Source organism: Vespa crabro, chromosome 3 (assembly GCF_910589235.1).
Source record: "Vespa crabro chromosome 3, iyVesCrab1.2, whole genome shotgun sequence".
Taxonomy (NCBI): domain Eukaryota; kingdom Metazoa; phylum Arthropoda; class Insecta; order Hymenoptera; family Vespidae; genus Vespa; species Vespa crabro.
Window position 1 is genome coordinate 14,234,258 of NC_060957.1, and position 25,109 is coordinate 14,259,366.

The following is a 25,109-nucleotide window of genomic DNA, read 5'->3' on the forward strand; positions in this document are numbered from 1 at the left end:
ATATAAAGTAAAAGAAAAAGAAAAGTCGAGAAATCGGGTAGCAAATAAGCGCGAGCTCGTCAGTCTCGTTGATACTCCATCGCCGTTATTAATAGTTCAATTCGGACCTCCTCTTACTACGCTCCTCGGCGCGAGACTTTTTTTCTTTATTTCTCTCCTCCTCCCACCTGCCTCTCTCTCTCTCTCTCCCTCTTGCTCTCCTTTTTTTATTGTGAATGGGACCGTAACGAGTCGTCCACCTTAGACCAATTTTTCACGAGCGCTTTTTCTCATCCTACTTCTTCTCTTCGCCCCTCTAACGAGCTCGGCGAGTCTTTTCCAATTTTTATCGAAGAAAAGCCTTAGGAGTCGTCTTTCGCGGAAGACGAGCGTAATCTCTCCTACGGGCTCACTCATCCTATCGACTTTCTCGTATCGAATTCGACGAAACGGCGCATACGTCTACTCGAACGATTATCAACGATTAGCTTTTGAGAAGAGCTACGCGCTTCTTTATCGCGCAGGTGACCGGATACGTTGTTTTTCCTGGATTTGCACGATATACGATTGAAAAATAAATACATTTATCGTTTTCGCGTGAATTCAAGAATGAAAAAAAAACCCTCCCGGAAAAAGAAGAAAAAGAAAGAGAACAAAAAAGAGAAAAGACAATTCGTATGTGGAGAATACATTCATATATATATATATATATATATATATATATATATATATATATATACATATACACATATATATATATTTGAATAATAAAATATTCGCGTCGATTTAAAGGATAAGTCATTTCCATAATGACGCTCGATTCCTCGAGACAACGTCACCACGCTACTCTTATACGATAGGAAGAGAGAATTTCGAGACGATTACGGACGCGTAGGAGTATCCTATGAGCTCTCTCGGGCTTCACGTGGGTGGCCTTAAAACGTTCCTTAAAGAAGGTTCGAAACGTTTCGCGAAGCAATATCCTATGAACGAACGAAAGAATGGCCATAATTCTTTTTCCGACGAAAACTTACTCCCAAGAACGTCGACCCGAGAGGAGAGAAAGAGAGAGAGAGAGAATAGTTTCTGCGAAGAATATTACAAGGCTCATGAGGACATACCAAACTAAGAGTTCGTTTCTAACAAGATGAGGAAATGGTAACGTCCTCTTGGTATATAACTTATTCCAAAAAAAGAGTTACTTCTCAAGTGACTCTTTCATAAATCTACAAATGTCAAGGTAGACACTAAGGGTTTCTTTTTTCCTTTCTTTTTTCTTTTTAAATGCAGAATCTATCTAAGAACGTTCAAGTTTTTATATGATCAATAAGAAAAAATAAAATGTCATGGTGGTAGCAAGTGAATCGTTTTTACCTCGTTGATGTGCTTGTAGGTTTTGATAAGATCGACGCTGAGCTTCCGCAGGGGTGCCGTGGCTGGATCGCGGAATCTGTGGGGTATCCTGGCCTGCATGGCGTGAATGTCCGCGGGGGTCTCCTGCGGAACCCCACCGGTACCCCCACCACCTCCGCCACCACCACCGCCGCATACCGTTGGGGGCATGGGCTCTTCGGCGACCAATCGCCCGTACAAGGGCGCCCCTCCGGTCCCCGTCCTCCCGCTCACTGAAATCATACACAACGAGAATCAAACATCGATCGATAGTTCAACGATCGTCGCAAATGCTTTTATTTTATTTTATGATCTTTCTTTCTTTTTCTTTTTTTCTTTTTTTTTTTTTTTGCAAGGCTCGAATTATTTTTTTTTATGTAACGAGCAAAAGAAAAAGATAGTAATATATAAGGACGAATATACTTGTTTCTTCCGAGAATAATCAATTTTTCAGAAACTTTATAATGCGGCGCTATATAAACGACGATCTTGCCTCGGTAAAAATGAGAAATGCGTTGGAGTTAGAGATAACAATTGTCGCTTCTCTGAAAAGCAATCGAAAGAATCGAGCGGGGAAATGACGATAAGTTCGAAGAAGTCACGTCATAAAGGGGAAGCAACCGCGAGTCTCGCCGAGTCTCACGTGATTACGCACGCGAGTCTTATTAACTCTTCCCCCAATAACCCTTCTTTCTTTCTTTTTTATTTTCCTTTTTCTTTCATACGTTTCTTATCTCGTTATAATATCCGATGGAAAGAGAGAAGTGGAGCTAGACGTTCCGTCCGCTAAATTGACCGATAATTAAGAAGTATCTTGATAAATATATATCAGATCGGTATGGAGTAGAAGTTGGGGACGGCAGTAAGCAAAGTCGTTAATTTTGACGTACGAATCGTCCTCTGGTCTGCCCTGCCACTCATCGAAACATTATCGTTATTTTAACGACTCTGTTATACATGTCTCGAACTAGCTTATACGTCGTCTGCTTCGTAAAGCAAAACTCTTTTTCTCTCTCTTTCACTCCTCCTCTTTTCTATCCATTTTCATGCATGTCCTTTAAAATTCTATCCTAAATTTCACCAGCGCTCGTATTTTCGATGCTTTTTACACGTTGTAAGTAGCTGCTGGCTTTCTCGTGTAATTAAAAAATAAAATACTTGCGATCTAGTATGAAACGTAAACGCAAATGATGAATAAGATGAAAAGTTATCTGTGGATCGATCAACCAAATTTATTTTTTTCTCGCTAAAAGGTTTCTTCATTTTTTTCTCTTACTAAATATCAAGAAAAACAAACAGGTCGTTTGGATACCATCTTCCTCTTCCTCTCTCTCTCTCTCTCACTCTTTCTAACAACGATAGACGTGTAATCGACGATAAAGGTAGACGAGGGTAGGAACAACAAAGCAAGAATCAACTGGTTGTCGCGAACGTCCCTAATTTCCTCAGCATTCGGCACTGCCTTCCTTCCGTCCCCGTCCTTATCATCCTTTCCGTTAAATGGTCCATGGAAGTGGCAATTGGCTAATCGCTCGACACGATTCGTCGTGTGTCCTTGGGCCAAGTAAATAATCAGTAAGAGAGAAAGAGAGATAGAGAGAGTCGACGTCCTAGCGATGCTACTATGGTAAACTTTAACGGGAAAATTGTGGGTGGTCGAGTAAAATTTGCAGACCGTCCCATCCACCCGCTTCCTCTCTCTCTTTCTCTCTCACTCTCTTTCCTTCCATAGTTTTTCTCTTCAGCTTTTATCCGAGCTCCTCCGTTGGCCCAGAAGCCAGTCGAGCTTTTTTCTTCCGACGCCTCCACTCTCCTGAAACCACCTCCAGCCCACCCCCCTTATGCTGCTGTTCCAGGCCGCTCTACCATCCACCACCGGCACAACCCCCGCCTCCTCAACCATTTTTACGAGCCACTGCGTATCGGAAAGCGGAGAGGCGCCAGTGGCACGCCGGAGCTCTGTTTGAAATGTAGGCCAGGGTGCGGTTGAATGAAAAAAATATCATTCATTAACACGCTCGAGCAAGGGTTCTCAATCCTACTCTCCTCTACTCTCTCCTTACCACTTTCTCTCTTTCTCTCTCGCTCTCTTTCCGTGCTGGTCTCTCAGGAACAAACCGGCCCAGTGGCATAGAATGACGGCGTCTCGTATCCCATTTGCATGTCTGCGAAACGAGGAGAGAGAGAGAGAGAGAGAGAGAGAGAGTTTGTTGCACGAGAGGGAATCGATTGACTAAACGAAAGACAGAAAAGAGAGAGAGAGAGAGAGAAAGAGAGAGAGGAAAGCAAGCCCTCGAAAAAACTAAAAGTACCCCGACACCCTTAAACTGCGAGTCTCCAGACTATTGTCACCCCTATCGAAGCGATTATCTCCTCCAACGAGCTACCACCATCGGCTGCCTAATCTACTGATTAACCCTCGGACGGCAGAAATATTTTCACTGTCGGCCGAGCGAACGAACGAGCGACGGATCATACATACTTGACCCATTAATCGAACGAGCCTGTTAACGCGCTCCGGCTTTCGACCGAGGAAAATGCTGATCGAGCGACTTCTCCGATCTCCTGTTTGTCTCTCTCTCTCTCTCTCTCTCTCTCTTCTCCTCTCTGTCTGTCTGTCTCTCTCCCTCGATTGCTACGTACGAAAAAATACTTTGTTCGTCTTTTAAACGAAACTTGAACGATTCGTAATTACAATCATTTTTCTGTCACCATTTTTTTTTTTTTTTTTCTTATGAATACATTAAATGACGCGAACTGAAGAGAATGCTACATTCTAACGAGATTGAGTGCACTACTACGTACATCGACGAAAAGGAAATTATAACGAATGACTCGGATTAAATGAATAATAAACTTTTTCTTTTTCTTTTTTCAAGTCTCTCTTCGCTTGTTCGCTCGCCCGTTCTCATGAACAGAGCGCGCTGAAAGATCATCGAAGAGAAAAAGAGGATCGAAAGATTCTCCGAAACACTTTGCTTGAACATCTCGCGCGACATTTTTGCAGCTTCGAACGGGTGGCTATTAACTCTTGGCCGGTGGCTCGTCTTCGGCACGCGCCGAAAGTAAAAGCAAAGTTTCGTTGAACGCGCTACGAAGTTCGCGCTCTCGCATTTGTTCCTACCAAAGTTTTCCCGAAGTATAGTTGAGGAGACGTATAGAAGGAGAAGGAAGAGTAGAAGGAGGAGGAGAGAGTAGCGTCGTCTCGACTCGGCATTTCAATCGGAGAGAAACGTATCGACGTTGGACGACGATCGATTTTCACCGCGAAAGAGCATCGTTCGATGTAGCCATCGGCGTCGTTTCGAAGGATACTCGATAAAGAATGATAGAGATAGAAATAGAGGGAGGGAGGGGTGAAGGAGAGAGAAGGAGAAACAGAAAAAAGAATCACCGACGAGAATTACTCGGTTTCCATCGAGTCGGTCCACACACGTGTGCGCACACCTGTACCTGTATAATATATATATATATATATATATATATATATATATATATATATATATATATATATATATACAGTATATAATACATGTATAGATCGAACGGCAGACGAGCGTAAAAAATTCAGGATATCGATAGGGACAGGGAGGATTATTCTTTCGGTCGATAGGCGTACGAATGGAATTGGAACGTTTTACGAGCTCGTCGCGGCTATCGAATCGTTATCACCAGTCTCGTTTCTTTCCTAGAACGATCGAAATTTTCGAGCTTTCTGCCTCGTAGCAGGATTCCCCTTTCACGATCATTCTCTTAATAAGCTTCTTGATGCAAAGATGCGAAAGACGAAAAGATGCAAATTTTGTCGGTTCGAGAAATGGTGGTACGTACACACAGTCGGTCAAAGCTATAAACAAAAGTATAAAAGTTGACTGATAATGCGATCTTAATTTGAAACAGTAAATCATGTGCGAGCAGCGAAGCCATTAATGAGCACGTTCGTACAACGCGAATCCTAACCGCTTGCACCTGGCATCTACGATCGTACGCCGTCTGTCGCAGGCTGCCTCCTTTCTCTCCCCCTCCCCCTCCCTCTCTCTCTCTCCCTTTCTCTCGTTATTAACCCTAAAATTGCGGTCGAGAATCCTGATCGCCGATAGCGAGCCTCTTCGTATGAAGGAAGATGCGACGATAACGATCGTAATTGAGTTTCTGTAAGGCTCGAATTATAACGTTGGTACATTTGAAACATTGAAAAGAGAGAGACAGAGAGAGTGAGAGTGAGAGAAAAAAAATTTGCTTGATATTCAAATTCATTCATTCTATCCTATCGGCCCGATCATCTCCATTAAAATTGTATAATCAAATGATAACGAAAGATTTCCAAAGCGAGGTCTAGTAGTAGTCGGATCGAACGCAAGGCGAATTGAGAACCCTCGTCGCGAGGTCACGAAAGGCTGACATAGGCCATACGATAGCCAACACGCATTCCGTTTCATTCATGCTTCTTGATCTGCCCCCTCCTCCCACAGTTCCCTCCCACCCTCCATCACTCCTAGTGCACCTACTGGCCATCCCCTCCCACCGTACTTCACCACCACCTGGAACCGCCCCCGGGGTACTTGCGGATACGTAGCAGAGCGCGAGCCCTCGTGAACGACGAGCCGCATTTTTTCCCCTTTCACGACAAATGACTCGATATCCCCCCCCCCGCGCAAAGAGATCGAGAGAGATCGCCGCTTTTCCTCGCTTTTACCCCTACGAAAAAAAAAGAGAAACCCTTTGGTATTAGTATATGACTGAGAAAGACTTTTTAGGCTCCTCTGGCGGGAGAGTACCACCAAGTGTGCCATACTTCTTGTCTATTTTTTCTCATCCCTTCCCCTCCCTTCTCCTCCTCCTCCTCCTTATCTTCCTCATCGATAAGCTACCAACCAAGTCGCACTTTCGAGTCGACGATGACGAGTCGTTTTTCGTCGGACCGCAAAGTACACGGAAGGTGTAGGCATACGAAACCGCAAAAACCGCAGGATCCGCCGTCGTTAAGTCGTCCTCGCGTGTTCCACGGTGTAACGTAGTCGATTCCTGCGTTTCGCGTGCCTCCTTTCCGACTAATTTTTCAATCCTCTATCGTCGAACTGTTGTTATACGTCCTTAAAGTAATATTTCAAAGGAGGAAGATCGAATAAAAGGTACGTAGACTAACACGTTTAAGGAAGAACGGATTTTAAAAAGCGTAAGGAAGCGCTACGATAAAATAGAATAAAAAATCTCCTGGGCGTCAGGGGGTATCCAATTAGACGTTGAAATCTTCAGGAAAGGCTATGAAACTTGCGCGAATAAGATCGTCGATTTATTATTTCTCCAGGCTACTGGATACGTTGGGAACACCCGGTACACTCGACACGTAATACGTGTCACTGTTCATAATAGCCGTGTGCCTCGTTCCCCCTTCCTTTTTCCTCTCTTTATCTCTCTCTCTCTCTCTCTCTCTCTCTCTCTCTCTCTCTCTCTCTCTCTCTCTCTCTCTCTCTCTCTCTTTATGGCTACTTCTCTCGGTGGGTCTCCTACTATATCATCCTACATCCGGAAATGCCAAAGCTTCCCACGACGCGAACTACGTTCGCGAGCACCGTGTAGTACACGGACGTGTGCCAATGATAAACGTTTCTTTGATGGTAGCTGCTCTGGAGGACAGGAGTGTGTCCTTTGCCGATCGATCGACAAAACGGCAACATGAGAGATAGACCAAGTGAGTGAGTGAGAGAGAGAGAGAGAGAAAGAGAGAGACTGGCACTCTCGTTAGCCGCCTTTTTAGCCTAATTACTTAGAAGCGAAGACGATGACCTCTCTCTCTCTCTCTCTCTCTCTCTCTCTCTCTCTCTCTCTCTCTCTCTCTCTCTCTCTCTCCATCTCTCTCTCTATCTCTATCTCTTCTCGTCGAAAACGATCGAAGATAATACAAAGTAGAACACGATGATCGACTTGGCTGCTTCGAAGGAGAATTTTTCCGACATACATACATACATACATACATACATACGTACGTACGTACATAGTCGAGCTACGAAATTTCAAAGAATTCCGATCATTCGCCGTCTCCAGAACCGTTTCGTTATGCCGCCTAGCAGACGCCTGTGCGATGAGGACGGAAAGAGAGCTCGAACGCAAGGGAGAGAGAGAGAGAGAAAGAGAGAGAGAGAGAGACTCTTCGCAATCAGAAATTTCCGTATGTGTCGGCTGGTAGGACGTGCATCGTTGCAGGCAGAGGGGCAACGAGGGTGTGGGAGAGACAGAGGCGAAGAAGGATGTAAGGAGGAAAGGAGGACGTCGAGAGGACGACGAAGCAACGACGCGTTGTATAAACCTACGTACACAACAGACAGAGTGTGACTTGAATACAAGATGATCGTTTTCTCTCGTTGACTGTCTATCTGACTCTCTCTCTCTTCGCCCTCCCCCCTTCACTCTCTCACTCTCTCTCTCTTGTACACCTTCTTTTCTGAAGCCTTTACACGGCTAACTTCCTTCCTACGTTTCTTTCGCACCCAACTATGTTCTCTTTTTTCTTTTCGCACTATCGATAAAAGTCTTCAATTTTTTGAATTGAAAGAAATTGCTAGGATATTTTTGCTTAATCATTTTTTTTTCTTTTTTAATAACAGAGATAAGAAAATAAACAGTCAAAGTTTTTATAACACAGCCTACTTTCCTCCTATTAATGATGATTACAAATATGTATGTAGATGTTGGTAAAGCAATAATACCATTGGCAGCAGAGTGAGAGAGAGAGGGAGGGAGGGAGAGAGAGAGAAAGAGAGAAATGAGTAATGGCTGAAAATGAAAACCGTGCGCCCTCGGTTCGCATCGATCGACGAAACACGCTAGCGATTATCGTCAGCCTTCTTATATTATTTCGACGAAGAAGAACAATCTATTTCTTTTCTTCTTCTTTTATTTTTTATTTTTTTTTTTTTTTTTTTTTTTTTTTTGGATACGTACATTTTTCTCCAGACTTTTTCACGAACGACATAAAATCCAACGATTTCGAAATTCCGCCTCTAGTTGCGGTTACGTATTTTCCTTCTCTCGTAATTACAGAGACTCGTAAGCAAAGAGATTAATCGCGTGCGAGGAGAAAGAGTAGAGGTACGTTCAAACAACGAATAGGCGTATACATCTAGTAGATACGAATCTTCAAAAATGAATCGTCAAAATCGAGAGGATCGAGCAATATTGGGGAATTATTTGTTATATATATACATATATATGTATATATATGTACATATATCCATATCCACACAAACACACACACACACACGCACGCAAGCACAGATATATCCTTTTCCTTTATTCCTTTCATTCTCTTTCCCATACATTTCATATTCGAATAGAGTATGATTTCATTGCTGCTCCTTATTGGTATAACATGGCAAATAAATTTTTACGTCGAAGAAAAACGACGTTCTTACGTGACGCTGTAGTTTATTAATAGAATAGGCGCAAATATACAAGTTCCGCGTTTGAACTCGCACGGTTACTAATTAACGGGACGAGTCGAGTCCCGCTCATTTTATATCCCCGCGAAATTCGTGTTATTCGATGGCTTTAACATTCTCGTAATGACATAACGAATATAGAAGTAATAATAGCAGCTATCGATTTCGTATTAACCGTAACTATGTACTTATTACACGGTTTCACAATTTCATTTAATCACGCGAAAATGACACGTTCGTCGACGACGCGACGACATATTTACGCCCGCCTGCCCGCCCGCCCGCGCGCACGCGCACGCAAGGACGAAGAGGACGAGAAGAAGATCCTTCGATTTTTTTTTTTTTGCTTTCGTTCTATGAGCCAACCAATAATAATCAAATACGTAACCGAACAATATCCTGAAAATGAAGTTATTACGAATATCGGCCAAAGTTTACGTTCAATTACGAAAGGGAAAAGGGGAGAGGGAGAGAGGGGGTAGAGAGAGAGAGAAAAAGAGAGAGAGAGAGAGAGAGAGAGAGAGAGAGAGAGAGAGAGAGAAATAGAAAGAAAAAAAAAGAGAAAGGAGAGTATCGGGCTCGATAAATCGACGAGAAGAGATAAGTTTTAAAGATACGTGTACGGAATTCCGCAGTGAACGTCGTTGCTCCTTTATGCACTGACCTCGCGCAATCGCGCGGCTATTGCGGTGCGCATTGTTTCGCGCACTGCTTTCCATGATCGAACGTGCCTCGACCTAAGAGATATCCGTTCGACTAATAATCGATGATCGTGTCTTACGATCGGACACTTGTTCTCTTTGGAAAGTAAAAAAATAGGAGATCTTAAAGGATACCAAATGACATTTTATTATGGACGTTTGGAATAACGCATCGATAGCACGTGAAAAGTTTTGCATGAAGATTTCTTCTCTCGCTTTGTTTCTGTTCAACGGGCTGTCTCTAATCGTCCCATTTTACGGTGCAACGGATACAGGGAAAAAAAAAAAAAAAAAGGAAAAGAAAAGAAAAGAAAAAAGCTTTACTTTCTTGCACAAGTATCAACGGCTTATGCCGGCCAGTTAGACGCCGTCTAGGAACACCTGACCGTTATTCCAAACGAACTCTATGCGTCCTGGTGCATACACACATGCAAGCGAGCGAGCATGCGAGCAAGCAAGCATGCACGCACGTATACATACATAGACATACACGCGGCTTCGTTAAATAATGAAACTCGCTTCCGACTTCGCGGAGAGATAAAAGCTCGGCGAGGGCGGCGCGCACCAGTTGCATCCCGAGATTTATAAGAGATTCTGCGAGTATCTGCGTCTGGAGGGATAGAAAGAGAGAAATAAAGAGTGGAAGAAGGAGAAAAAGAAAAAGAAAAAGAGATAATTCCTTATCCGCGTCAGAGACGATTCGAAAACAGACTTTGTAATCGTTTCGTCGAAATAGAAATAGTACCGTGGGCCCACGAAAAACTATGCCTTGCAAAAAATATAGGAACGAACGCGCGATAAACGCCCGGTAAACACGATCGCGTTTGCGTTCGCCTTGACCCAGAAAACTCTGTAAAACTGGGTACACCAGAGAAGATCTAAGTCTCTTTCTCGACTCGCTATTCCGATTGCACGCTTTATTACCGCGAATACGACGGGAACTAGCCCTCTCGAATAAACCTTCCGTTCCTTCATATACACACACACAAACACAAACACACACACACACACACACTCTCTCTCTCTCTCTATTTATCTATTTATCTATCTATCTATCTATCCATCTCGTACAGAAATTGGTCCATTTCAATCGAGACATTGGCTCTTAGGTCCCTCGAAATTGACTTATCGCGCTTCGTAACTTTTCTTAAAATAATGCTCGGTGTCTAGGATCAATCAAAAACCCGCATAATTTCTAATCGTGCTTGTCAGCTGATCAGATCCTTTTTATTTATTTCAAACTAATTATTAATTTGATTCTTTTTCAAGCTATAACGAGAAGCAATTTTATTCCAAAGGCATGATAAATTACTGTTCTCCAATCTCGCATGTCTCTCTCTCTTTCTCTCTCTCAAGATTTCTCCCGCCTTGTACTCCTGGTCACCAAGTAGAAAATTGTTCCCACCTTCGACACGAATGAAATTGGAACGCGCATCCCGCTTTCACGTACGAAGTAACAAGACATTGACTACGCTTAACCCTTCGCAAACCGAATTTTTTCGCAGCTCGCCAACTATATTAAATGGCTACCATTTTCACGTTTCCCTTAAAATTTTCCAGATCTATCCTCTACGAATTTAATAAATATATAACAAGATACAAGTATCGCCATAGGAACGGTCTTTCTCTATTTCACCGTATTAATTATAAAAGGATTAAGTTCTTTTGTGCGATCAAAAAGAATTCAATGCAGCTTCTAGGTTTCTCTTTTTCCGTTGGCGAGACGTCTCTACTCTTGTACGCGATAAATACGCGTACCTTATTACTTTTACTCTTCTTTTGGTAGAGTTCTTTTCTCTATCTCTGGCAAAGAAGAAGAATTCATCGAAACATCATTGTGGAAGATGAATAAAGAAGGCTTAATAGAAAGAGAAAAAAAAACGCAGATAGTATACATATACGTATATTTGGAGATATTTGAGGAGCAGCAACGGGACGCGTCAGGAGCTATCCTGTAGGACGACGCCGGAGGAAGCCAAGAGCAAGAGAAAGAGAGTGGGTTCTACGGGGAATAGTATGGTGTAGCGAAGGCGAGAGAAGAGAGGACGAGAGGGGGAAGTTGAACGATGGGGAGAGCGAGAGAGAGGAGACAGAAGTAGAAGAGGAGCAAGCAAGGGGAGCCGGCATAGCAACAGAAAGAACGCTTCGAAACGAACAGCCGAGCGCTTCTGCTACTGCTGCTGCTGCTGCTGCTGCTGCTGCTGCTGCTGTTGCTGTTGCTGCTGCTGCTGCTGCTGCTGACTACAGAGCCGATCTGCTCTGCACGGTGTACATGGCGAGAGTGAGTGAACCAGTGAGTGAGAGAGCGAGAGAGAAAGAGAGAGAGAGAGAAGGACAGAGACGAAGATTGAGAGAGAGAGAGAGAGAGAGAGAGAGAGAGAGAAGAGCCGCGTATTGATCGTGTCGCACGGGGGTGGAGCAACCGCCGTCCGACTGGCTGGTCTGCCTTCCATGCGAACCCAAGCTGTAGAGTGAGCGAACGAGAGAGAGAGAGAGAGAGAGAGAGAGAGAGAGAGAGAGAGAGAGAGAGAGACGAGACTGAAGAGTAAGGGAGGAGTAGCCCTTCGAGAAAAGGGTTTCTGCTTGCATCTCGACACCCTGGACCAGAAAGCGCCGATGATCACCGAGAAGGTACGCCACCTTGGTACAGGTGGCTCTCTTTATCTTCCTCTCGAACTTTCATCATTTTTCCGTTTTGTTTTCCTTCATTCTATAATACCAATACTTTTCGCGACAAGACGATTTTTTTTTCTATATGGAATGGAGGATTTTCAGAATCGATCTTTCACGTCCTTACCGATTGACGAAAGGTTCTGAAGGACCGAACCATCTGGATTAGAAGAAGAAGAGACGATGGACGAGAGGAGGAAAGATGGTTCGTGAAGAGAAAGAGAAAGAAAAAGAGAGAGGGGTGTGAGTGAAAGGACTCGAAGAAAGAAGATCCTTAAGACCGTACGAGTGCGCTTCGAGGATCCACAGCTTCTAATTTTCCTCTTCTTTTCGAGCGACTTCCGCGGCACTCGCCTAGGAAAGAACGATTCTTCTCGATGGACGCGCGGGATTCGAGGATCTTTCGTTTGAAAGAGTCTCTGGAGGTGGAAGAGGAGGCAGAGAGAGAGAGAGAGGTCTCGACGCCGGTGGACGATGGTCCACTGTTTGCAAAATCGCACTCTCGACCGGCATCGAACTCGTTTCGTTTCTTCCTCCTCAACCTTCTCCTCCTCCTGCTTCTTCTACTTTTTCCTTTTCTTCTTCCTTTTTGTACGGGAACCTGCAAGTCCCGTTTCTGTCTCTGCCTTTCTTTCCCTCTCTCGATTCGACATTTTCTCTCTAATTATAATATACAAGACTTTCTGTGACGAGCTTTTGATGCCGTTGGAAAAGATATATACGAACCATCATTTGTCTTTATCATTTTATATCACTTATCTTTTCTGCAAGAAAAAAAAGAAAAGGAGAAACAAAGAGAAAAAAAAATATATATATATATATATATATATAAAGTAAGAGATTACCTAAAAAAAATGACGAGAATCATCCTTTCGTGACTCCTCCTTGGAGAAACGCTAATTAAGTTCTTCTTTATTTTTCTTTTTGCCCTCTCCTCACTCCATTTCAACCCCTCCCTTCACCAGTCACCCTTCCTATCGTCTCCACGGCGAAATGTTAGTTAATTGATAATGGAACGCAAATGCGGCAGGACGATGTCTCGTCCATTCACAGCATGACGAAATTTCGTTATGGTATTATTACACGGTTTACCTCCAAAATGCGCGCCTGCAATTCGCACCTTCGCAAGAGGACAACCGCGAAATGAATTCGGCAGGTGATGACGTCCGAAAAAGAAGGCTTTGACGAGAGGAAGAGAGAGAGGTGTGTCCTACATAAATTAAGGCTCGCTTCAACCGAATTACATGCAGCTGTCGTTTTCCGATCGAACAGCAGATTTCTAGAGTGGAGAAAAAGAAAAAGAAAAAAAGAAAAGAAAAGAGAAAAAAAGAAATAAAGAATTGAGATTTTCGAGAGATCTTACAGAATAAGCGTTAAAGGGCGAACTCTGCCTTGGTCTTGACCTCTTTCCATGAACTCTCTCTCTCTCTCTCTCTCTCTCTCTTTCTCTCTCTCTACAAGCACAGAGCGAAAACGGTAAAGCTTCGCTGCCCGAAACTAGGACTGTTTATACGTAGTCGGGTTGCGAACTATATTCGCGTGACATAATTACTCCAGCGAAATAATTGTCCCGATAGCCGCACGAACGATGCATCCTAATTGGAGAGTGTTACGTAACGATAAAAGGCAAAGGGAGAAAAAGAAAGATAGGGTTTTAATCCTATTCCATAATCGTACACGAATTGTACCCTTCTAAACGTATATTTGTCTCGACCAATTTTCTTATTCCCAATGGGATCAATTCGATGGGAAAGAGAAAGCTAAGAAGACGAACGTAAGGATATATTAATTCTTTGACGTTTCGAACGTCAAACTTGGAATCATGCATTGACAAACTTTCAATGGAAAATTGTTTAATAATTCTATAAATTTGTCTGTTATTCTTTGATTTCTTCGTTTAGTCATTTTCGATTGAAAAAAAAATCTTACATTTATTTGAACGTTAGACCGATAAAAATTCGCTTAAATTCGTGCTTCCGAAGAATAAAGGGTGGGGAAGAGGAGTGGGAGGAAAAAAAAGAAAAAAGACGGATAGATGATGGGAAAGAGAGAAAAGATTTCCGTCATCTGGAACACTCGCAACACGGCGGCGTCTCCCAATTAGTTGAGATAATCGAGGTCCCATTGTACTTCGGGGTCTTCTCCCATCTTCCTTCTTGCACGCCCTCCAAAACATTCTGCTATCCGATTAAATGGGTACGTCAAATCTTGAATAATTTAGACGATCCCAAGCACGAATCCTGCATCGAGCCAGGCAGACAGGCGACACGAGCGAGCCAACGCGAGGATGAGAAGAACGAAAGAGATGGAGATAAAAAGACAGACAGACAGACAGAGAGACAGAGAGAGAGAGAGAGAGAGAGAGAGAGAGAGAGAGAGAATCCCTCGTCGTGTCAGCGAGCTTGCAATGGGAGCGACGTAATTTGAAAATTGGAGAGGTCAGTGTCGGAAATCGGAGAGGGTTCGTGGATAGCGAAGAAGACGGATAAAGAGATGAGAGAACGAGAGCGAGCGAACGAGAGAGAGAGAGAGAGAGAGAGAGAGAGCGCATTTCGACGCGTGCTGCGTCCAAGAGAGAGAGACGGCACACACATAGAGAAAGCAACGGCTTCCACGTGGGAGACGCGTCGTGGCCCTATTTGCATGTCAATAAACACCTTCCAACGCGTTTTCGCGCGCGGGCGCGCGCGCGCGTGCGACTAGCGCATTAATGAGCGCCTTTCGCGATTTCTGATAACGTTTCATAAGAGTGCGAATTAATCGATACGAAAATCGCTACGAATTTATTATAATTATTATGTTTCACCTTAAATAGATGCATCGCCTGCAATCGTAATATCTATCGAAATATCTATCGGAAGATACAAGAGCATCCTTTCAAAGGCTCGTTTAAGAAAAAACAGACACAACGACGACCACGAGTTTATTATCGTTGAAAACGATTCGCGACGAGAGAAATGTTTTTCTCGAATAGTAGTAAGGAGAACTATGTGGTGGTTATTGCTTACTCGATAATCATGCCCCTACTCCTACTATCCTTGTTTCTCTCGCAACTTTTTCGTATTTTCCTGACCAATAAATGGCGGCTGCCGTGAAAAGTTTCGATGCCGATGAAGTACGATGGCGATCGGTAAAAACGTGACATAGTTTATCTTTTCAATATTTTTCATTTATTTATTGTTTTTCGTTTTTTATTATTATTTTCATTAAAAATAAGAGAGATAATCGTAATACTCTTTTGTTTTCCCTCTACGATCGACTCACGAGATTTTCTCATACAATCTACGATGTCGCAGAAACGAACGGCGATCCCCGTAAAAAAAACCGTACAGAGTTTGACATCTTTCTAAGATTTTCTCCTAGAGCTACTAGCTTTTCCCTTTTTACACCCAGCTTCTAACTAAAGTTTGACAAGAATCGAAAAGGGCCAAAGCGTCCCGTTAGAAGGTGAATCGAATTCTGAGTTGACTCTTAAAATCATTCGTTTAATAATCCCCTCAAAGCGACGAGAGCCCTACTACAAACTGTACGCTCAACTCCATCCAAGAGGATTTCAAGAGTTCCCTCTTCTAGTCAAAAGGAAAGTCAATCATTTTTTTTTGTCTTTCTCTCTCTTTCCCCCCTCTCCCTGTCTCTCTTCGAAACTCGTCGCGAGGTCAACGTCTGTCGATATTGGTTCTCTGGAATCGAAGAGGGAGCTGAGAGGACAAGATAAAGAAAGAGAAAGAGAAATAGAGAGAGAGAGAGAGAGAGAGAGAGAGAGAGAGAGAGAGAGAGAGAGGACCGAAAGGTGCCAGGTCGAAAATACACGTCAGTCGGGTGAACGGTCGACCAGAGTCTTCGAATTGTCCGAGAGTCGCCGATCAGGCATCGGTCCAAAACCGGCCCAGTCGAGTCCGACGAAGAGACGACGATGACGGCGACGTCGTCGACGCCAACGCCAACGCCAACGCCAACGCCAACGCCAACGCCGACGCCAACGCCGACGCCGACGCCGGCATCCGACGCGAGCGAATCGAGAAAGAGAAGGAGAGGGAAGAGAACGACGAACGTGCATCCGTCGAATGCGCTCACCCGATGAATCTTTCTTCCTCTTCTCTAATACCGATTGCAGACGCCATCTTCGATCTCGTCTTTACGATCGTCCACCAATTATCGCGTATTTTTAGATCGCTCGATACGCGCTAAGAGAATTCGCGCGCGAAGAATTCGCACGATGAATTCCACACGCGAGGAGCTAACTCTTCTCGATGCTCTTTATCTTCCAAGCGCGCGATAACAACGACGAATCGAAACATCTACTATGTTTTCTTTTTACTTTTTTTATCCTCTCTTCTTTCTTTTTATCCCTTTTTTACGTTTTTCTTCTTTCTCTTGACGATGTCTATTTCGAAACGGACACGGCACGAGAACAAGGGGAGTTAATGCATTTGATCTTTGGGAAGGTCAGTGACGCTCCAAGTTTTTTTTTCAACTAAGAAAGATGGAAAGAGAGGAGTCGATCTACTCGATGTCGAACGACCGGCCGATTGTCTTTCACCGGGAGAGAGAGGGAGAGCGAGAAAGAGAGAGAAAAACAGAACGTGACCACGCTATTCTCGTCGACGTTACAAGACAACTCGAGCCTAAGTATAGGAGGTCGGCTAACTCTCGTTTCTTCAAAATGCTTGCGTTTCTTTCTACGTTCCCTTACGATCTTCCCTATGTCGATCGACATGTTACTCGGGAAAAATGCGATTGAAAAGATTCTGTGTGTGTGTATATATATACATATATATATATATATATATATAAAAAATATATATATATATAAAGAAAAAAACACCACTCGTCCTCGTCGTAGTTGCATCTTCTTCGATTTTTTTTCCATCGACCACATCGACACTTTCACCGTAGAGTATTGAAAAATAAACGAGCGAACCCTTTACCGCGAGTCCGACGTTCCACCTTGCGATCGTCCATCCCATTATTTTCAGCCATGCCTCTCCTCACACGCATCCAACACACATCCGATACATGTGATCATCGATAGACTCTGCTCACCGCGAGAAACAGAAAGACGATGCACCTTACGCGGCGGCACCCGACCAGAGTCAATGCTCTTCTCTTCTTTCTTCTTTTAGCGTGCTACTCGTTAAACACACACACACACACACACACACTACGTCGAATTTTAATCAATCTATCAAAATATCATTGAAATCGCTTATCAACGACGATCAAAATGAAGAGACAATTTTATTAACAATTTAAATGCGACAACCCTTTAACGTCCGTAAAATCCAAGAAATAGAGAGCAAAGAAGAGAGAAGTCTTTCTCTTTCTTATTATCGCGATAATTAACAATTTCCCGAGTCATTGGACCGCGAATGCAGCAGTTGCTTTTTCCGTTCGCATCGAAAGTACGCGGTAGCATATCGACCCCTCGGCGACGTGCCGATATTCTTCCTTCCACTCACTTCAAACCCTCCTTCCTTCTCCCCCTCTTCTAGACCAACGTCTACGTCTTTGAACTCTACCATTCGACAGAGATAATGGACGATCGAGTCCGAAAATCGCTTTCTAATTCGACGTGAAAACAACTTCATCTTTCTTTCGATTATCAAATTATTGCCTCTCTCTCTCTCTCTCTCTCTCTCTCTCTCTCTCTCTCTCTCTCTCTCTCTCTCTCTCTCTCTCCTTCTCCTTCCATCTCGATAATCTCGATCATAATTGAAAGAAAAATTCTCTTCTCATGCTACCCACCAACGATTTTTCTCGTTAAGCTCATACAAAGGGGCAGAAACTACCCCCGCCAATCCTTCGTCTTCGGGAACGTGTCCTTAACGTGCCCGGCTTATTTTGATGGATCGGGACAGAATATTACATGGAAATTGCACGGTTGTATGCGAACTTGAGAAAAAAAAAAAAGAAAAAAAGAGTTCATAAAAAGAGAAAAAGAACGAGAGAGAGAGAAAGAGTGAGAGAGAAAGTGGATCGTTGATCTTTTTCGCTTGATACCGAGAAATGAGTCTAGTCCGATCCAATATCGTGCACCTGCTAATAAGCGGACTCCTACGTTCGCGCGGAACAGAGAAAAAGAGAGAAAACTACCGCTAAGCGATGCACCTGCAATACCGCAGATGCACTGCATAGTTTTATATACATATATATATATATATATATATCTTTCTCAACTTTCGATCGAGTCTTCGGACACCTTACCAGCAACAAGAGAAAACAAGAGATAGAAAAGAATCTAACAAGAATGATCCGATTATCTAAGTGCACGATAGTCGAATAATTCGTTAGCAATTGGGGATGAATTTCTTCGGCGCAATTTATGACGAGTTTTGATATTATTTATGAAAGAAGACTGGCTATTGACTCGCCTCAGTCCCACATAGCTGCAGAGACATGGGTTACACATATAGGGGTAAAGATCGAGACTGTCGTATGTACTAAGTAGAGATATATAGATTTTTACTCACATTGTTGCTTGTGCCTGGACTCCATGAGGATCATTTGTTCGTGTTTGTGCCACGCAGCGTCGATAGTGTCGGTGCCTGCGATGCCCCTCGCACCTGCGGAGGGAGGTTGGACACCCCCACGTCCCACACCGCCCCCGCCTCCATACTCCATGCCCGCGGCACCCTTCCCACCCTTTCACTTCTGCCCCCGGCAGTCCTCAGACGCTCACAACATGGGGCACGGCTGCCCTCTCGATACCGCTCGACTGCTCTCCTCCTCCTCCTCCTCCTCCTGTTTCTCCTTTTTTCTTTTCTCTATCTTTCTCTCACCAGACACAATCACCACCACAACAGCCACCAGCACTACTACAGCACCGTATGTCAACCTACTACTACTATTCTTCTTTTTCTTCTTCTTTTCCCTTCTATCTACCAGCGGGAAGGGAAGATTCTCGCGGAAAATCGCTACGTCCAATCTTTCCTTCTCTGTTTTATATATATATATATATATGTATATATATATATGTGTTTGTGTGTGTGTGTTTGTGTGTGTGTTTGTGTGTGTATTTCCTTTTATCTTTTTGCTTCTCTCTCACTTCCTCTCTAAAAGAAGAAAAGATTCCACGCCAGGAGGAAGAAGCGTGGACTATTCGAATCGAAGAGCATCGAAACGGAGGATATAATATCCAAACGATTCGTGTATGTCCCTTCGATCGAAGAGTTCTTTCTATCTTCTTCTCTTCCTCTTCTTCCTCCACCTCCTCTTTCTTTCTCAGATATTTCGTTGAAGGATCATCGAACGTATTCTATTCCTCTTTGGCTTCTTCTTCTTCCTCTCCACGCGTTCGAAACGACAAACCCTACCGCCTTCTCGTCCTTTTTCTTTATCATACGAAAAAATAGCTCTTATTTACACGCGCTCACGCCCACGACTTCGTTCGGCTTCTTCTCTTCTTCCTTCTCTTATTCTTGACTTGTTTTCCTTCTTGCTGTTGTCGTGCCGTTGGCTCTGCTTGTTGCCGCTTGTTTACCTCTTTCTTTCCTTCTTCCACGCACACTACTTTCACGCGCTGACTCTCTCTCTCTCTCTCTCTCTCTCTCTCTCTCTCTCTCTCTCTCTCTCTCTCTCTCTCTCTCTCTCTCTCTCTCTTATTCTTTTGTACCACACAAAACACACTATCTCTTTCTCTCTTTTACTCTCCCTCGTACACTCTCACTCTCACTTTTCCACACGTTACCACGAAAATTGTATATTTTTTATTTATTTATTTTTTTTATTATTATTATTTATTTCTTGTATGTAGATGTATTTGTGTATGCGTGCTTGTATCTTGTGTCTTGCTGGTGCTTTTTCTTCATCGACTAATTCTATTAGCATTTGGCGGTGATCCGTTGCGTTCCTCCTTGGTTTCGTCTTTTACTTTTTTTTCCTTTTCTTTTCTTTCTTTCTTTCTTTTTTTTTTCTTTTCTTTTCTTTTTTTTTTTTGTTTTTTTTTGTTTTTTTTTTTTTTTACCTTGTTTTACACCTCAGAGGTTCAGCCTTTTCTCCGCTTTCGTCAGTGCATGCGTCCTCCTCACGAAAGGGGCTTTAGTTTTATTCTTCCTTATTACGTTGCCCCCTTTCCTTCTCACTTGACGTCACTGTCCGCCTTCATTCTGTACCGACGACAGAGTTGATATCTGTAATCAGAAAAAGAAAATGTTATTTACATCGTTTTTACGAGACACGAAAAAAACGAAGAATTTTGTTAATCCAAGGGATTATGAATCCTAGGATAACGGCTGTCCCGTTTAAACAGACCGAATCTCAATTGTGAATTTTTCATCTCTTTTACGATTCTCAGGTAAATGCAAGGACGATACGAATAAAATAGTAATTCGTTGTGGTAATCGTGGCTATCGGGAAATGTTACTATAGTGTACCTACTCCGCCGATGGCGCTTTGATATACACCAGATTGAAAGTCAACGCCGATTGATTCGAACTTTATCAATGAATACCACGTGAATCGTTATTTTTTATATTCGGTAATTATAATGGACGTCGGGAATTCGTGAATGGTCAAAACCATGCAGAATTTAGAGACAGAAAGAAAAAGATAGACAGATAGATAGATAGAGAGAGAGAGAGAGAGAGAGAGAGAGAGAGAGAGAGAGAGAGAGAGAGAGATTTGAATAGAGGTTTTGAAAAGCGCTCTTTCAAGAAGCATTATCCATATTAAGCGAAAGTTCGTTCCACTCTTAAAAGAAACGCTCTACGAGCTTCAAGTTGAGTCGCAATAGGAAAACTCGTGCGGAAACGTAAGAAGGTTTCTTCTGTGAGAAGAAGAGAAAAAGAAGAAGAAGAAGTAGCAGAAGAGGAGAAAGAGAGAGAGAGAGAGAGAGAGAGAGAGAGAGAGAGAGAAAGAGAGAGTATAGTAATCATTTTGTAATTTACGTTCGGTATGTATAAACGATAGTAATACGTTACGTTGTACGCGACAACGTCGTAATTAAAGGATACAAGAATAAAAATTAGATCGTAGTAAAATCTGGGATATATCTTTAAATAGCGAATCTGGTTAACTTTCTACGTGTGCTGATGCTGCACATCGATACGGAGAGAAGAGAGAGAGAGAGAGAGAGAGAGAGAGAGAGAGAGAGAGAGAGGGAGGGAATGACAAGCGAATCTTCGTTTTAAGACCTCCATCTTCTTTCTCTTTCTTTACTGGCAAACGTTGATCTATATTTAACATATGGACCAGAAATGGCGAGCAAAATGTATATCGAACGAAAGGTCGATCTTATTAAACGTTATCTTCCGGCGTTCTCAGTACTCTTTTACGCACTTTTAATTCATTCAACAACTTTTTAACATCTTTTATCGATTGTCTTTACAAGCTAGACCTGTGTAACCTGACACAGAATGACTATATAGTAATATTTCGTATAAATTTTTAATTTCGTTGAAATTTTGTTTTCAAATATATGCAAGTTACACCCAGTCCATCTTGTTATACAGTAGTATTTCTATATTCTTTTTATTTTGCATGTCAGCGCGTTGCGTTCCCAAAAGTGGTTAAACTTATACGCAACGCGTTATTCATGAATCATGATCGACGTCGATCGATGAATCGAGCTTCGATGATCGTTTCATCGATTTATATATACAAATATATATCGAAGGTTATCTACTAATTTTCTTCTCTCTCTCTCTCTCTCTCTCTGTCTCTCCCTTTTCCCCTCTCTAATTAGTTTTCATGTCTCAAAACAAAGTACAAAAGAAAATCGTGGAAAAGCTTGTAAAAATTGAATGTAACGTATCCTTTGTCGTACAGAAAATGATAAAAAGTTAACGTTGGCAAAGGGAAGGGTAGGCAAGGCCCTTTAATATCGACAAAGTGAGATCCTCGAGTTAGATTTTGAATTTTCCGCGTTAGCAGGAGCGCTCATCAGTTGACGTGACGCGGCGATGGCGTCCGGTATAATGGCGCTGAACAGAGAGATAATTACGAGTACTTTTTACGAAATACATATCTGATCTCCCGATAAGGGAGAATTCGTTGTAGCGAGGCGAGAAAAAATAGGCACGAAGTGCGTAAAAGAAAACGAAGAAAGACGAGGAAAGAGAAAGAGAGAGATGGGGAAGGAGAAAAAAGAAAAGAAAAAAAGTTCCTTCGGCAGGTAAGTTCGAGTTAGCGGTCCATTTCGTGCAATATGAAAAGAAGGACGAGGATTAGGGGGAGGGGGGGATAAGAACGTTCGAGGCAGATGGTCTTCGTTCTTTTTTCATCTTTCACCTTATAAAGAAAAGGGGGACGTCACATCACGAGGGGGAAAAAAAAAAAAAAACACGAAATAGTAGAGATCCCACGCATTTCAATGGTTGTATAGCATTTCGAACGGTTTTCTTTTTTTTCCTCTTCTTCTTCTTCTTTTTTCATTTCGACTAGAAAGTTAAGATGAGAAAACGATTTTCTTGAGAGAAACGATGACAGTGGTCGTCGTCTCTTTTACTTCATTTTATTAACGCACACTTTTCTATTTTTCGAGCGAAGAACGCCGCGAGATTATCACATAAAAAAAAGAGAAATAGATAATACCTTTTGATCGTCACCTGCGATAACGATGTTAATGGTAGAAATAAAGGGTCGAGTAATGGGATGAAATCCGTGAGATTAAATCTACGCTCTCTCTCTCTATCTCTCTCGAATGAACGAACGAACGATATAGGCCGACGAGCGCGAAGCGATACGCGTGCCGTGCTTCCGCTTTGTTTTCTCGGCGCGTTCCTCTCGACAAAGGAAGGAGATACCCATTCGGCACTGTCGTCGTCTGTACGTAAACTCTTTCTTTCTCTCTCTCTCTCTCTCTCTCTCTCTCCTCTCTCGTTATACCTTTCTATCCTTCGCCTATCGACATCTGCTGCCATTGGCGGTGCTGCTGCTACTACTCGCGACCTCGCGACTTCTCTCTGTCTTTATCTATTTATCTGCCTACCTATTCCTCTTTCTATCTTTACCCGTCTCTCTCTACCTCTCACACACCACATACACTAGTTCGCTCCTAGAGACACGCAACAGGACGTTGCGACGATATTGAAAACAACGTTGACTAATGATTATTGGCTCTAGCGCGCACTGCGCCACGTGACTTTTCTTAACAATAGGATAAACAACGAGAATGAGAAAGACAAAGAGTTTACGTTCGTGTATATACAAGCTTCCCGTTAATTACGCGTTTACATTACTCCCCCATCGTTCGTTCTAGCGGGGCCACGACGATTAACTTACGCGATCGGTATCGAGCGAAAATAAATTACAAACAAATTGCAATTCCTATTCGTTTGAGGATTAACGTCGAACGAGAGAGAAAGAGAGAGAGAGAGAGAGAGAGAGAGAGAGACAGATAGTGGCGACAGTGTGGTCTCGGTGCGATTGATCGACGTTGGTAAACAATACCACGTGACTGGAAGCTCGAGCTGAAAAAAAGTAAGAAAAATAGTGGACAATACGACGGCCATATTTTTCATTCTCTCCCTCTCTCTTTCTCTCTCTCTATTTTCCTCTATCGACCTTCGATCACAAAAATCGCTAATTCATGTCAAAGTTTTTTTCATTGGATGAAGCGCGACTTCGCAATAAGCGCCATATCGTTTACGTACAACGTGCCATACGTACTAGACGCGCGATCTCTCTCTCTCTCTCTCTCTCTCTCTCTCTCTCTCTCTCTCTCTCTCTCTCTCTCTCTCTCTCTCTCTCTCTCTCTCTCTCTCTCTCTCTCTCTCTCTCTCTCTCTCTCTCTCTCTCTCTCTCCAGAGGACTAAGTAAAGCCGACCAATAAGTGACGTCGTGGAACATGTCGCCTATTATTAGAAGCGCCGTGTTTCCGCGTACGACTACATTCCGTATGTCGATAATGTACTTACAAGTAAAGAGCAAAACGAACCCTTCAAAAATGTCCACGCTTGGTATAAACTCATTGACGAATACATATATGCGAGAGACGATAAGATCCGAACGAACGTTCATCGTGTGTTTTGTAAACGAATTTTTCTTTTTTTTCCCTTTTATTACTTGGAACGATGATAAAAGAGAGAAGAGCTTCGGTTCTATATTTAATCGTGACCTTGAACATTGTTCGTTGAAAAAAAGGCGCGTAGTTCGCGGTCGAATCTCTCCGATAAAGCACACAGGGAAAACGGAAGGGAGGGAAGAGAGAGGGGGAAGGGGAGGGAGAGACAGGGACGACGGATGGATCACGCGGAAGCTGGGGCATGTAAATCTCGTACGTAACTGACCTATCGTCGTTCTCTCTTAATCGATCCACCTCTCGGCACGCTTTGCGGGTCAAATGCGAACCGAAATTACGAGGAATGTGAGACACGGCGTGGGGAGGGGGAGGGGTCTTTTTACTTCGACAACGAGAGTTTTAAGATATTCTCCTTCGAAACGAATAAATTTGACAATGACGCTGTTAAGAAACGTTCATTTTTGTCAAACGTGCAGATGGAGGGGAATAGAAATTTCGTTATTTACGAATAATGACGTTTACGATCTAATCAATCTTTCGTTATCACTTTCTTCGAACGAATTTTATTTCAAAGGGAAATACCTGCGTGAGAAAGGAAACTTTCGGGATCGTTTGAAAATTCGCGCGATCCCCAGGATCACGTGACCCACGGCTCCTATAGGCGGTAAATTCAAACTAAGAAGAAAGAGTTAATCCGATTATGTTCCGGTCATTCTCGCTTACGAAACCGTCGGCTGCCTGGGCGCTTTAAGAATCCGCGGCTTTCTTTACCTTGCGTTGAGGTGTCGAATAACCGAGAAAGGAATTCGCGCATTAAGCACCGAACGACACAACGACGGAGGTGGATGTATTGTCCGAAGAATATATATCACTTTCTTAGCTTTAACGAAACAAAATTCTTTATTTCCTTTCTTCATTTTCGATGCATATTATTAGGAGAAGAGAGAGAAAAAACAAGACAGAGAAACA

The 25,109-nt window shown here is 42.9% G+C and overlaps 1 protein-coding gene across 6 annotated transcripts in view; it reads right to left on the bottom strand.

Annotated features, from left to right (window-relative positions):
• LOC124423026 (serine/threonine-protein kinase minibrain) overlaps positions 1–25,109 on the bottom strand; it is a 48,754-nt gene that overhangs the window by 21,091 nt on the left and 2,554 nt on the right. For 4 of the 6 annotated variants that reach the window (XM_046960256.1, XM_046960261.1, XM_046960259.1 and 1 more), the window contains exons 2-3: positions 18,652–20,310; positions 1,354–1,604 (exon numbers count right to left, since the gene is read on the bottom strand). In XM_046960256.1, the coding sequence (XP_046816212.1) occupies positions 1,354–1,604; positions 18,652–18,802 (402 nt within the window). In that variant the 5' untranslated portion in view covers positions 18,803–20,310. Of the gene's footprint in view, positions 1–1,353; positions 1,605–18,651; positions 20,311–22,711; positions 22,967–23,005; positions 23,808–25,109 lie in introns of those variants that run through there. The other 2 variants (XM_046960260.1, XM_046960258.1) reach the window with 2 other exon arrangements.